At 52.4% G+C, this 15,023-nt stretch overlaps 1 protein-coding gene across 8 annotated transcripts in view; it reads left to right on the forward strand.

Moving 5' to 3' along the window:
* Window positions 1-15,023, forward strand: part of Otof (otoferlin) — an 84,795-nt gene that overhangs the window by 48,393 nt on the left and 21,379 nt on the right. For all 8 annotated transcript variants that reach the window (XM_040271460.2, XM_005322562.5, XM_040271461.2 and 5 more), the window contains 6 exons: window positions 1,015-1,088; window positions 2,398-2,524; window positions 3,007-3,061; window positions 7,157-7,288; window positions 11,057-11,119; window positions 11,533-11,617. In XM_040271460.2, the coding sequence (XP_040127394.1) occupies window positions 1,015-1,088; window positions 2,398-2,524; window positions 3,007-3,061; window positions 7,157-7,288; window positions 11,057-11,119; window positions 11,533-11,617 (536 nt within the window). The remainder of the gene's footprint in view (window positions 1-1,014; window positions 1,089-2,397; window positions 2,525-3,006; window positions 3,062-7,156; window positions 7,289-11,056; window positions 11,120-11,532; window positions 11,618-15,023) is intronic.

Consider the following 15,023-nt stretch of genomic DNA (forward strand, 5'->3'; position numbering starts at 1 on the left):
TCCACAGGGAGATGCAGACACAAAGATGGTGGGCTCTGTAATAAGCCAGTCAGGGGTGGGCCTGCTCCTTTCCCCAGTGAGACCTAAAGGATGGCAGTCACATCCAGGGGAGGAGAAGGGGAAGTACAGGAGTCAGGTGTCCCGCTCATGTAATATGGATGGGGTAATGGAATACTACACCTTACCCCCTGCCGATCCTACTGCTGGTCCCTCCTGGCTCCAAGGACCTCAGGCTCAGCTACAGGGACATCACTGAAGGGCAGTGAGGACTCCTGCCCTCTTCCCTCAGCCACCCCCCCCCACTACTACCTCTGGGGCACAAGGCCACACCAAGCCAGAAAAAGAGGTAGGAACCATGGAGCTGCCATAAGTTCCTGGGGGTGGGGAAAGGGTTTCTGAAAGAGAAGAGACAGGCAGAAGAGGCGAAAGCCCTAAAGAGAGATGGGAAAGGGCAGTCTCCTCTTCGCTGGGACCAGGGAGAATCCCAGGCCACAGAGAGGCAGGGGGAATGCAAAGCAGGCATGGGGCACCTGGGCCATCTGAGAACTGAACAGCTGGCTTCTCCCAGCCCCCTGAGCCCTGCCCTTCTGTTCTGATACTATGTCTCTGATCATCTGGCTTGCTTTCCAACCAGCTAGGGTGGGATGCAGGGACAGGGAGGATGAGCTTGGGGACCTTGTAGAGCTCGGGAGCTCTGAGAAGACTGGATTGAGGGAGCTGAAGAGGCGCTCTAGGTAACACCTCCTTCCAGCTCCAGGCCACTTTAGCTGGGCCCGCCCCCCTCCTTGGCACCAAGGACAGGCAGTGGGGTTTCCCTCTGCCCCACTTCCCCTGTGGCTCCCAATTTGGGAAGTAAGACACACATACCCATGTATCTTGGGACCAGTAGCCGAGGGGCCCGGGTACCCCTCACCCTTTCTCTCCGTGTCCCCACCCCGGCTGGCTCTTGGGTGTTGGTGTGTTTCCCTCTGTGCGTCCATCTCCCTCCACCTCATTCTGGCGGCCCCCTCACAGAGCCGGGAGGAGCGTGTTCTCCGCCATGAAGCTCGGCAAGAACCGGCCCCACAAGGAGGACCCCCAAAGACAAGGTAGGGCACCTGGCCCCGAAGGTGGCTCGTCCTGACCTCTCAACCACTTTTTCCGCACTTGATCACATCAAACCCCGCCCCCTGGGCAGGTCCCAAACAGGACTTTCTGGGATTGGTTCAACCAGAGCCACCTGGGCGGGGTCTGGCCTCCCATTGGCTGGCTGGAGCCAGGCCCCGCCCTGAGAGCCCAAGTCCTCTAAGGATGGTGCTCCAGGGGTCGGGATGGGCACTGCCCTTTGGCACCACCACTAGTCTGGAATTGGGCAGAGAGCCCTCTTCCGGATGGAGGCTTCCTGTCCTCACTTCTCCCCTATCCTTTGTTCTTTACACCACCCAGGGATGTTTAATCGGAGGGAATAAATAGCAGGAAACAGTTTTTAGCCAATTCTTTTGTGGGGTGGGGGGAACCAGAGTCCTAGGAGTGCTTTCTCACTGGAAGAAGTCACCGTCCTCTCACTAGGCTGCAGCCTGGCCTCAGCCAACTGGCAGGTCCTGGCAGGCTGGAGTGGCCTGTGGCACTAGTCCCTCAGGGAGAATGCTGCTGGGGAAGGGAAGGACAGATGTCCAACAGGAGGAAAGGGGGACAGACAGAAGAGGAGAAATGTGGTGAAGAGGAGAGCTGGGTGGGAGCCACCTGTCCTTCACGTGCCCACTCTCAGTCTCCTGGCCACCATCTCCAGCATTTTCTCTGTGGCCCACTAGTCCCCCAAATCTCTGTCCTTACCTCTTGCTACTTGCCAGTTACTGCTGTGCCTTCTCCGTAGACTGAGAGTGCTACTGCTGGCTGAGGCCCACACTCACCACCTTTGGGTGGCTTTTCGGTGTTGTCATTTCTTCATCTCAGTGTGTTAATACACACCAGTACAGGGCTGGGTCCTGAATTTCATCAACTATTTTGCATGGATAAGATCCCTCACAAACCTCAGTTTTCCCATCTATGACATGAATATAATGCCTACCTTGGCAGGTGTTCCCTATAAAGATTAGAGATTCATGGGTAAAGTGCCTGGCATTTAGTAACCACTCAATTAAAGGTAGCAGTTGTTATCCATGTAAGTATGGATTCTTTATTCCCTACCTTCTTCCACTTTAGTAAATAGTGTTTAATGAAAGAGTTATATTCAACTAAAATAAAAAAGAAAATGAGACCAAACATAGTATCAAAAATAAAAGACCAAGATTGGGTAGAAAACACTGCAAGTATACACTGCCACCACCCTCCTCCCATTCAAAGCAGATGCTACCAAGTAAACCTTAAATTTGATTCTTAGCTTTGCCACCCACCTAACCAGCCCTTCTTCTTCCCCAGATGAACCAGCAGTGCTGGAGATGGAGGACCTTGACCACTTGGCCATTCGACTGGGAGATGGGCTGGATCCTGACTCAGTGTCTCTGGCCTCAGTCACTGCCCTCACCACCAATGTCTCCAACAAGCGGTGAGTTGGCATGAACCCAGCATCCCCAGCTGTCTCCACTGTACCAGAAAGGATCTCAGTTGCCAGGCTCAGAACTTGTGTGGGGAAGAATCAGGCCCCATGGACTGCCCTTTCCTGTCCCCTCCCCTTCTTCTTTTCCCTGGGTGTCCCTCTCACCCCTTCCCTGCACAGGCAGAATGCAGCTGCTGCATCCTGTTCCCAAGCCATTGAACACCTCCAGGCCAGGGAAGGCACGGAGCTGCCAGCCCTCATTTCAGCCTGGTGGCCTCATGTCTGGCCCCTGTTACTTCTATCTTTGGTTAGTCCTCTCCTATGGGGACCTCTGAGGACAATTAATCCTCATTCTATTTGGCATTCTTCTTAGGGGTTTGCAGACCATGATTCTGTCCCTCCACCCTACTGCAAGCTCTAACCCTGCCACCACCCTCCTCCCCACAAGCACACCCCTTCCACCAGGCCTGATGGTACCTTCTCCTCCTCAGATCTAAGCCAGACATCAAGATGGAGCCAAGTGCCGGGAGGCCCATGGATTACCAGGTAGGTGGCACCTGAGGTCTACTGCCTTATAGATTCTGCAGTGGTGGGCAGTTCTAGCCAGATGTGCCTTATAGACCCTGTCTCATGAATCTGGGAGTCATAGCAAACCCCAAATTGCATATAAATTCTCAAAGTCGACTTGTTCCTGGGAGGCATTCCTAGAAAGGATAGAAATATTGAGGTACAAACCCAGAGAGGAGCTGGAGAGCTCTGCTTGTGCTGGTCAAAACCCTTCCAGGCTTTTGTGTTCAGCACAGGACATCATAAAGTAAGAGGGGCCTGGAAAAACCATAGAGACCAAGGAGAAACACATGCAGGCAAAGGTACGCATGCGCACCCACACACACAAAGTATTCAAATAGTTGAATACTAGCCTTTGGAGAAAGATTTTTGGGGTGATTTTTTAAATTGTTGTTCTGTATTATTCTATTGCTGGAAGTGGTGTCAGTCTTGTTATATCAGGATAGTGGGAATGTGGATTTTTTTTTTTGCTTCTCTGCATTTTCTGATATTAAAACAACTTCTTTGCATATTTTCAAAACTGGAGACAAACAGGCTGAGACAGGGAGGGGTGTGCAGCTGTGAGGTTATGAATGTGGCTCAACGCTGGCAGGACAGGTGATGAGCATGGCTGCTGGGACAGGCCACGCTGGCCCTAGCTTTGCAGGGCCAGGCCTTCAATCTTGGCTGTTCTCCCAGAGTTGACCAGAGCCTGAGAGACAGAGTTACACACAGGCTGGTGGACAAGCCAGGAGCACCTTCTACTTGCATATAAACTGGAAGCAGGAGAGAAGGAGGAGGAATCTTTGAGGCAGGTGCCGGGGCCCTGCCTTGCTCCAGACCCTCCCCCGAAGGTAGTGAGACCCAAATATAGGTTCTTAGCATTGAGTGGGTAATCTGAGTGGTCGAGGGGGACAGAGCTCTAAGGACACCCCGCTTGGCTGGCCCTGCATTCCCTATTTGTGGATGGTCTGTCTGGGTATCAGCACCAGGCCCCAGATTCAGACTGAGCCCCTCTCCCAGGGTAGAGCTTTATTTTGATGCTCATGCACAACCCCCACTCTCCTCACCTCCCTCAGGAGATGACGTGAGTGACGAGAGCCACCTTTCTATGGGAAAGGCACATCTGAACATGTTTCCCCAGGGATTCGCCTCCTCTCCCTTCATCCATGCTTCAGTTTTTCTTCACTTCTCAGCAACTGTCTTCCCAAGGGCTTGAAAAATGGCCCCAGGCAGAGTCCAACAGACTCACACTGGTGGTTGTAAGCAATGATGCCAAAACCCAAACACAAAGAGTCCTGAGGATTCTGAGGGCTTTCTAAGGGCCCAAGGGTTTGCTTCCGTATGCTTAGAACCAGGGAATTCCAAAGAACAAAAACTCCAAAGAACAAAGACTCCAACTCAAACACCATGCCACAGGCCTGTCTCATAAAGAAACATTGAAATGGAGTTGTTGTTGTTGTTAATGTAACTTATTTTTTGAAGATTTATTATATACCAGGCACGGTGCTAGGAGCAATATATGTGTCTCCATTTAAATTAATTCTTAACAACTATCAGGAAACTGAGGCCAAGAAAGTTAAAGCACTTGCCCCAGGTCACATAGAGAGTCAAGGCCAGAGCCCAGGTTCAGACCCAGGGGCGTCGGACCACAGCACTCAGGGTCAGACCTGGACAGTTGCTCCCTTCTGGTCCCTGGTTTAGCTCACTCACTGCTTACTGCTTGTTTTCAAAGGCTTTTCAAACTGTTTTCTGCCAGAGACTTTTGTTAACTAGATATTTTCCCTCCAAAGACTTCTTAAACAACATCCATCTACTTTCCAGTCTTGAGTTACAGAAAGCCTTTTTTGAAGGGAGAATGGGTTACAATGGGGCTTGTTTAAGCCTTTGGCATGAAAAGGTTATTGGAAGTTAAGACTCTATAAACTACTGTGCAAAGAATATTCTAGAAGGACTTCTAGTGTCTGTTTATGCTCATCAAAGTAAACTTCCAGAGCTAAGTTAATTGGCCCTACTTCCTTTTTGGTTCCCTGAAGAAATGGTGATTGTTGAACTTCTTTGAAGCTTGGATTCTAAGCTGTCACTCAGTCCTTCTGGACTTCAAGCTCCAAATAGAAATGTTTGCTTTCATGGTTCAAGTGTTGCTTCGATGAGTAAATATTCAGTTTCCCATTTCTATACTTTCCTGGCAACATTCATACTGCAATTAGGTTTCTGATTTCTTAACACCGTGACTTATGATGTGTGGATTTTTCTTGATATTCAGGCTGTTTATCACATTTGATGCATACAGTGAATGATAATTTTAGAAATGATTCTTGTTTTATTTATAAAAAAGGAAAATAGGGCTGGGGATGGAGCACAGTGATAAGAGTGTTTGCCTAGCATGCACAAGGTGCTGAAGTTTGATCTCCAGCACTGGAAAAAAAAGAAAAAGGAAAATAATTCACTCAAGTAAAATCATATTTAGAAGTTGCATGAAAGCACAGCAACTACATTACCACATCTTCGAGATGAGAAGCACCAAGAGCCATCTTTCCGGTTCCATTATAGGTAAATGCTCATACTAGCTGAGATAAGGCATTTTGGTTAATTGGTCTTGTGAAACCATCCCAAGGCATCCCCGACCCTGCCAGAAGGCAGATTCTAAGAAGCCACTTAGAGCAGACGCTGGCACTGCCCAGAGTTTCCCTCTGTTGAGGATGCCTTTATCCTTTCATCTCACTCACTCCACCCTCACCCACCCTCGTGGGTAGCTGGTGTCTTAGCTGGTAGCTGAGAGATTTGTAGCGTGGTGAGTCCTCCTCACTCACACCTGGTAGCATATTGATGCCAAGTTCAGCAGCCCCAAGTCTATTTACCATGACCACTCCAAGGGGACAGAAACTTCCAAATCCAAAGTGATTTAAAGTGAAGATTTGGGAAAAGTAGTGGTCACATCAGAAATTCCACAAACCAACCTCTGGGTGTGAGGTGTTTTTTTTTTCCTTTTTCTTTTCTTTTTTTTTAATCTACAAGCCAATAATCACTTACACTAAGTTCCATGAGGTGAAGGAGTTGACTTCACTCCCACCTGTGCCTGGCCCCAACAGGTATCCCCTAAATATTTGTTGAATGAATAGACAACTGGAAAAAGGCTTCCCAGGGCAAAAGTAAGATTCCAGGGAGCTGGAGGCTACTTGAAGGACACAAAACACACACAACATACAATGGTCAGGTTGAAAAAGTGGCTCGGTGGCACCGAAGCCTCCCTGCCATTCAGAGAGATTAAAGGCAAGGAGAGGGGCAGGAATGCAGGAAGGGAGCCAGGTTCCAGAAATACAAGAAAGTAGCAGAGGCCTGCAGGCTCACATGAGAAACCCTGGGGCAGGAAATTAAATCTAGGCTAACAAAGACTCTAAAAGCTTAATTCCTAGCTGGGCACAGTGTTGTGGGCCTGTGGTCCCAGCTACTCTGGAGGCTGAGGCAGCAAGATGGCAAATTTGAGGCCACGCTGGACAACTTAGACCCTGCCTCAAAATGAGAAATAAAAAGGACTGGGGACATAGCTCAGCCATAAAGCACCCTGGGTTCGATCCCCGGTACGATTTCCTGTGCGACTCCCAGCAGCACCTATGTGCAAAACACAGATAAAGCTTAGTTCCTGAGGGCATGAACCCTGTGAGGTGGTTTTGGCACCCCACCCTTCACCCCTGGGCAGAGCCATCCCATCCATCTTGGGGAGAACTCAGGGCTCTAGAATCACCTAGGAGCTTTAAAAAACTGACACCTGGGCCCATCCCTGACACTGGTTGGATTGGCCAGGAGTATGTCCTGAGCCCCAGAGTGGGGGGATGCCCCTGCCCCAGATAATTCTAGTGAACTTGGCTTAAAGGCCACTCATCCCATGTCCTGCTGCAAACCAGGGCACTGAGGCTTGGAAAGGAAAGAGCCCAGGATCTCCCAGCAAACCAGACAGTGGTCAGTGCAGATCCGAGGACGTGACTCAGTCGATGCGGCTCCCTGAGCCCTCCTGCCCTACTCCTGGGCTCCAGCAGGACCAGGCTCCAAGGCCCACTCAGCTGTCTCCCCGGCTCTTCCTTCTCCTGCCCACAGGTCAGCATCACAGTGATCGAGGCTCGGCAGCTGGTGGGCTTGAACATGGACCCTGTGGTGTGCGTGGAGGTGGGCGACGACAAGAAGTACACATCCATGAAGGAGTCCACCAACTGCCCCTACTACAACGAGGTCAGTGGCCCCATGCCTAGGTGGGGAAAGGGGCCTCCTGAAATGTGGGAGGTGGCTGGGCCCCAGCCCCACCCAGGCCCAAAAGGAGCAGCTGAGTGTCAAGGGATGTACGGTGCTCCCAGCAGAGGTGACTTTAGCCCACTGTGTTATAACACACTGACACGCAGTGCCAAGCCCTCTGGACCCCTAGTCTAGAACCCAGTCTGGCCCTGTTCTGGCCAGGGCCACCCATTGAAATGAGTGTGGCCTGGGTGCTCCTGTGCGACTCCCCAGCAGCTCCTATGAACAAACCCCACAGCCCCACGAGACCTGGTCCCAGCTATTTTCCAAGCCAGAGCCCTGGGCAGTGCAGCTTTCTCCAGCCCAGCCATCAGTGTGGCACCAACGCAATTAATGAACATTTCCCAGGTGCCCAGGACTCTCCTGATGCATTAGTTACATCAGCCATCAGTGGTTGCCACTGATACCCCACTGCTCACACAGGGACACTGAGACTCCTGTAGGAGGTTCTTATTCACAAGGTGCCTGCCCTTTATGCTCAACCACCTTCATGGTCACCTAAACCTCTGGGGGCTTCCCTTCTACCCACTGGCCTTGACTTTGGGTGCAAGAAGTAAAATACCTGGTGCCCTCTCTTGCTTTTTCCAGCCCTTTGAGGTCACATGAAATATGAGGGACCTAGTTCAATGCCCCTGCCTTACAGAGGAGGAAGCTGAGACCTCAATACCAGAAGAGACTTCCCACTGTCCAGGGGTACAGTCAGTTCAGAGCAGGGGCTAGATTGTCCAGCCTCCAACCCAGGGCCCTGGCTGTCACCAGGGCACAGCATCTTGACCCCTGGGCTCCACATGGAACCCCATCATGACCAGCTCTGGTGAAGGAGGTCCAGGCCTCTCTCAGATGTCTAAGAACACAGCAGACTGGCCCAGAAGCCTGGACCCTGAGCCTTCCTTTTCTCAAGGGGTACAAGGTGGCTCCGGGAAATGAGATATGCTGGAAGACTGCCACTGAGCAGTCTCCCTTCAAGTGAGACACCTGTCCTGCTTCCTGAGGTGAAGGGAGGGCTGAGGGGAGCCATGAGCCACTGTGGGAATCCTCCAACTGCACCTGCAGGAAGATAAACCTGTGCACATCAGATTTGCCCTTCAGCCAAAGCCTGGCCGAGGTTTCATGTGTAGCCACAGATGGACCACATCTCCCAGCCAGTTTCTCTTGGGGCCCCAGGGCAAGACGTCACTACTCAAGACTCCTTCAGTCTTCTGTGGAGTCAGGACATCTCTGACCTCATGTCAGGACACACCCATGACTAGAAAAGCATCTAACCTAAATAAGGTCTACTTTCCCATGATAGGTACAGAGACAGGTCCCTGTGACCTGGTGTGTTATTGGTAGTGGTAAAGCCATGATTGGTGGGCTCAAGGGCTCACTTTGCACCAGGCCCATGCACCTCATGTTCTATTCAAATTGCTCCCTTCTTCCAAGGTGCTCTGCCACTCCTAGCAAACTCCTGTACCATGCAGGGCCCAGCTCAGATGTCTTGCCATTGAGCAGTCTTCCTTGCCCTCTCTGGGTCAGAGGTCAGTTCCAAGCCCAAGGCCTTTATTTCCTTTTTCTTCTCTTCCTCTTCAATGAAAGATACCCCAGGCTCACAGATAGGTACTGCAGCTGATGAATTCTCTGAGCTAGCAGGAACTCTCCTTTGGTTGCACTAAAACAACAGGGGGAGATACAAACAACCAACACGACTTAGCAGATTTCTAAGCAATTCCAAAAGGGAATTGTGCTCAAGAAATACCAGGAATGTGACCAGAGACAGTTCAGAGGGTGTAGGATTCTGGCCTTAACAGAGCTAGCGCGTAGCACGGGGCTGACCCATCTCCGAGGCTCCAGGCCTGATGACCCATCCTGCCTGGCTCTGAACCTGCCCATGTGAATGGAGGCTCATGGAGGGAGTTCTGCCCTCCCAGCACAACCAGCCACATTCATGGCCCAGAACAAGCCCTCTTCCCCATGCACCTGGTCCTGCCTGGACATCTGGGGAGCACCATCTTCCTTTTGCCTAAAATCGACCTCTCCCCTTTGCCATGGACCCTTCTCTTCCTACATCCCGAGGAGTCTGGCACCACACCGTCCCCCAACACAACTTTGTCTTTGCCTTTCTTCTGGCTCCTTCACCTTTGCCTGTGCAGTTTGACGGCAGCCCATTTTGTCTAAACAGCACTATGAAAACCATGCCTACTCAAGGACAGGAACTAGACGCTCATCATCCGTGGATCAAGGGCTTTGCCCACTCCCATGGATCTCTCCAGCACCACCTTTTTCTCTCCTCTGTTCCCAGTAGGCATGTGAGTTGTCCCCACCTTCTCTTTCCCAGTCACACCTCAATCTCTGCCCCACAGCATACCACAAGGTCAACGAGGACCTTACTCCTGAGGACAATGTCCCCTAATGTCCTCTCTCCCTTGACTGCCCAGTCCCTCCATCCAGTTGTCTGCCCTCCCCTCCTTTTGCTCCCACGTTTCTCCAGCTCCTTCTCCCAACCTCCTGCTTCCTCTTCCCACTGCAGAAGTCTGCTTCTTGGATCCCTGTCTTGAGCCCTCTCATACTCTCTCCCTCTGATACTCTCTCCTCCATTCAAAAGCTGCAGTCACCATCCAGGTTCCCAAATCTAGATTCCCATCTGCCTCTCCAGAGTTGCAGGCTCCCCACCCCCAGCCAGTGCCACCCGGACCTGTTACTGCCACACTGAGCAACTAAGGTTAATTGTGCATGTACTGCATCCACACCCCGGTTGAGAGCTCCACCAGGGTCCTCTCATTTCAGGACTTCACCACCACACCTCACAGATGTCCCTGTGCCCCTGGAGAGGTTCAACTTGCCACCTGAGACTATTATCCCCATATCACAGGGGTAAACTGAGGCTCAGGAAAGAACATGACGAACCCCCAAATCGCAGCTAGATGTGGCCAGTTCTAAACCTAGTGCTTTTACCCACAGTGCTCAAGGGCGAGGCTCCTGTACTCTTGTGACTTTTCTCTCTAAGCGCTTCTTTTCTCACCCGTGAGTTCACCAAAGCAGTGATACTTTTGCTCACTACCCACACCCTTATCCCAGCCCTTGCACCCAGGCCAGGGCAAGGGTGGGGACCACAAGTGGCAGCCTCCAGCACAAGAAGACAGCTCACACCACCGCATTTTAGGTTTACAGTCAAAGAAGTGCCTTCACACACCTTAAGGCCTCAGCACTAAGAGTCGCCTTATTTTCCCTCTTAACCTCAGGGAAGTTGCATGTTCCAGGCAGAGTTGTGGTTTAATGGAGATATCTGTGTGGCCCTCAAACCGCAGTGTATCACACAGTCAAGAGCATTTTCAATTCAGTGACCGATGAAATAATATCTCATCAGAGCTTCATGAGGTGGGGGTCCATATCCCCGTTTTACCGCTTGGGAAACTGAGGTTCAGAGAAGGTGCTGTTCAAGTCCACACTGCTAGAAAGAGGAAGAACTGGGCCTGGAGCCCACAGTCCTTCTGAGCATGTCGATGTCAACTAGTGGTTCCACTGACTGGCAGCAGGCGGCCCAGCCTAGGGGATGGGGCCCTGCCTCTACCACTCAGAACAGGATGGTTCACACTACTGCTCATCCGAACCTTGGGGCTCAGGGGAAATGGCCAGGGTACAGACAGACACTGCCAAAAGGGAGGGGCCTTGCACTGTCCTGGGCTCTAACTGCAGCCCCCCAGTGACAGCGGCCTGTCCTTCCCCCTGCAGTACTTCGTCTTCGACTTCCATGTCTCTCCTGACATCATGTTCGACAAGATCCTCAAGATCTCGGTGAGTGGGGAGCAGCCCCGGCAGACAGGGCCACTGGCTTCAGCTGCACCTGTGCGCAATCTTGCTAGGCCCCTCTGGCTGGACCAATCATATAAAGGTAGCCTGGTGCCTGGACACATGGCTGGGCACAGGGGGCTCAGGATGGATTTTGGCCCCTCCTGTCCCTTTAGCCAGATGTCTCTGTGTCATGTACAACCTTCTCGCCAAAAAAAACAAAACAGGTGTGGCAGGAGAGGCGGATGCTGAGCCTGAGTGAGCCACCTCAGCCCTGCCAAACGCCCTCCCCCTTCACCATTAAGTTTGGGTCCCCAGAAATATTGAGGTGGTGCCACCATCAGGGGGCCCGCCCTGGCCCCATGGAAAGCTTCGCCCCGGGCCCTGCCTGACTGGCGGCTGGTGGTTCTGCCCGGAAGGTGATTCACTCCAAGAATCTGCTGCGCAGTGGCACCCTGGTGGGCTCCTTCAAAATGGACGTGGGGACTGTGTACGCCCAGCCTGGTGAGTAGCTGTGCATGGGCCAGCCAGCCAGCCAGGTGCGTGTGGCTCCGGGAGTGGGGCAGTTCCTGAGCTCAGCCTGGTGGGGGACACAGTCCGGAGACTGTGAGCACACACCACGTTGCCGTTGGAAATGGTGCACACAGCGTGTACACAAATTCAGGCAACAGCTACCCCTGTCTGATGGTTCTCCCTGGTTATCAGGGGAGGAACACCATGCAGAGCCTCGGAGGCATTCTGGACAGGATGTAGCACGTGCTGCATGGCCGCACGTGTCTAGGGTGCAGAGAGAGGTGCCTATCCTCACAGCCTGGGAGGGTCTGTGGCCAGCCTCCTGCCCCCTGAGCTGGCACCTGCCAAGTTCCGTCCTCACAGGAACTCCATCATCCCCCTTTGACAGTTGGGGGACCTGAAGCTCAGAGATGCTCCAGGCCCCCAGCTGATGGGGTGTGTAGGGGGGGTCAGGCCATGTTCTCTAGAGCCCTCCCTGAGTCACACTGTCCAACCCAAATGTGGTGGTGATGGCCATTGCTGAATGCAGTATGACAGCCTCTGAGGGACTCCTGGGCTCTAAGAAACCCCGGTCACCTGAGGATCAGCCATGTGGGGCAGAGGTCGGGCAGCTCTGTAAGTACCTGTAGGCCAACAAGGAGATGATGAGGCAACCCCATGGGCGGCCCAAAGTGCTTGTCACCACATGGCCAGCTTGGGGCCCTTTGGGGTTCCAATTTCACCCACAGTGTCACATTTTACCTTCACAAAAAAGAGAAGTAGGCAGCAGCACCTCTTCCCGTTTTACAGATGACATAAATGAGGCTAAGAGCCATGAGGGGCTTAGAGGTGTCACTTACCTAGAAGGATGATCACCTGGCACTTGTGGTTCAGCTTAATAGACAGTCAGCTGACACACCTTCAAACTGGGACTCAGATCAGGGGATTTGAGTTCAGATGCCCAGGAATAAACACATTAAAATTACAAAATCATAGAACATTCAAGCTACAGCAGACCTTAAAAGTATCTGGTCCAATCTTTATTACAATGGAGCTGCCCAGGGTCATGAAGGACTTGCCCAAAGTCTGGGAGCAGAGCCTAGGCCTCAGGCTTCCAGGGCAGTGCCTTCTCCACTGCCCCACACAAGCCATGGGCCTCAGGGGAGGCCAGCTGTACTGACCTCCAGCTCTCTAAGGAACAGGGAAGAGTCAGTCTGCTTTCCAGGAAACACGTACAGCTTTGGGCCATGGTTCTGAATGTCACTAGCATCCTGAGGATGTCCTCCTCCCAGCACCCCCTATTTTAGGTATCCTCCCAGGGCTGAGCAGTGGGTGTCCCCTGTTGCCATTGGCAGGCCTGAGGCTTAGAGTCAAGATGAAGTTGGAAAGTAGAATAGGGGAGCTCTGGTTGGTCAAGCTCTGGTTGGTTGGGCTTCTGGTTGGTCAAGTCCTGGTCAGGAAAGCATAGCCCGCATGGAGCCTCAGCAGGTCCAGCACTGAGTCAAGCATGCCATCCAAAGATGGACCCTCCCTACCCCATTATAAGCACATAAGCACCATTCCCTTATGGAAATTGAGGCTCATCAAGCTCAAATAGCTGGTCCAGGGCCACACTGGGAGTTAAGCGGGCAGAACTAGGCTGTGGGCCCCCACCTGGGCTCTCCACTAGGGTAATCCATCCCTGGACTTGCTGCTCCTGCTGACTCTGCCCCTGAGCCTGGTGCCCTTCTCAGAGACCAAACCGGGGTAGTGTTGGGAAGATGTTTACAGGGACCCAGAATTACTGGATGCTCATACAGGTGGTGTCAGCACCTGGTGGAACGGGAAGAGCTTCAGGGGTGTCCAGAGCCTATTCTCACCCTGGCAAGACCCTCTTTACCCAGTCATAGGCGACAGGAGGAAACTTCAAAGCTGCTGCTGGAGAGGAGTGTGGGTTTGTAGGTCAAGAGGAGGCCTGGGATGCTGGCAGCTTTCCAACCAGCCAGTCAGAGCCAGCAGGTACCAGAACCAGACTGGACACAGGTGAAATGATGTTTCAGGCCACTACACACAGAGCTGGGCTCTCAGGTTGTTCTTGCATCTCTGACCTGGGATCACACAATGTCAGGACTGGAAGGGCCTCAGAGGTCATCAGACCACTGAGTACCTGGCATAGGGACCCCTGCCTCTGCTTAGACCTCCCAGCACCCCCTATTTTAGGTATCTCCACTGTGTTTATGTCAGATAAAGAAAAAAAAATCTATCACCTGCAAACTTCACCCATGTCTATAGGTCCACCCTTCAGGACAGAAAAAGAAAATTCCCTATTTGAATAGCTTTAAGTTTGAAGGTAAAATTCATGTCACTCCTGAGAGTGTGTTATTCTCTTTCTTGCCAAATTTCCCTAATTCATCTAACTATGTCCAAATCTGCCCACCTGTCCACCCATCTATCCATCCACCCCTTCCATCCATATGTTAATGGACCCTGCTATTCATTTATCCATCCATCATCCACCCATCCATCCACTCCAACAGCCAGTCAGCCCACCCAGCCTTCTGTCCATCTCCCATTAGCCATCTACTGTCTGTTCATCTGTCCCCTCCTACAAACATCTGTTCAGGCAAGGCCCTGAAGCTCTGGGATGCCCAGGACACGGTCCCCTCCTCTTGAGGCATGCCAGCCCAGCAGAGGACTCCAACAACTCCCTACACCTGTGACTTCCTACCCTCTGCCCTCCTTGACCCTTTTTTTAGGCTGCTGTAGCATTAGCTGTACTGAGACACAGCTGGGCTGGCTGAGCCCTGGACAGGCTAGTTTCTGCACCCAGCCCCTAACTCACCCCAAGGAGCCTCTGGGATCACAACCTTGGAGGACACAGGCCTGGGCTGCAGTAGAAAGGGGAAGAGGAGGAGGAAGGAAGGGAGTTCTGAGCCTGGGGATCAGTGCCTCACAAAACACAGGGAAAAGCTCCACAAAGCAATGGGTTCAATGCCAACCTGAAGGAGCAGGTCTTCCTAAAGTGCCTCTCCTTTGCTCCACACTGTCCTAGGTCCTGGGGACCCTGGGGTAGGACCACGGGCCCCTGTCTTTAGGAGGCTCTCAGTTCAAAATTGAAACCAAACAGCACACAGACAATCACAGTGAGGTGGGAGACAGACGTGGGGGGCACCAAGCTGTGAGGAAGTCAGGGCAGGGTGCATGGACGAGAAGACCCTGGGGCAACTGGCCAGGGACGGAAGAGGAGGGATGGGACTCATTGACTGTGAACGCAGTGGCCTGGAGGTGGTATCAGCAGGAGCTCAGAAAGGAATGAGGGCTTCGCCTGGGGAGTAGTGCAGAGCGAGGCAGGGACAGCCACATCAGGAGCCCCACACCAAGCCCTGGGGCTTCACTCCAAGGCATTGGGGAGCCCCAGAAGATTTGGAAAGCAGGGAGG

Source organism: Ictidomys tridecemlineatus, chromosome 12 (genome assembly GCF_052094955.1).
Source record: "Ictidomys tridecemlineatus isolate mIctTri1 chromosome 12, mIctTri1.hap1, whole genome shotgun sequence".
NCBI classification, from domain to species: domain Eukaryota; kingdom Metazoa; phylum Chordata; class Mammalia; order Rodentia; family Sciuridae; genus Ictidomys; species Ictidomys tridecemlineatus.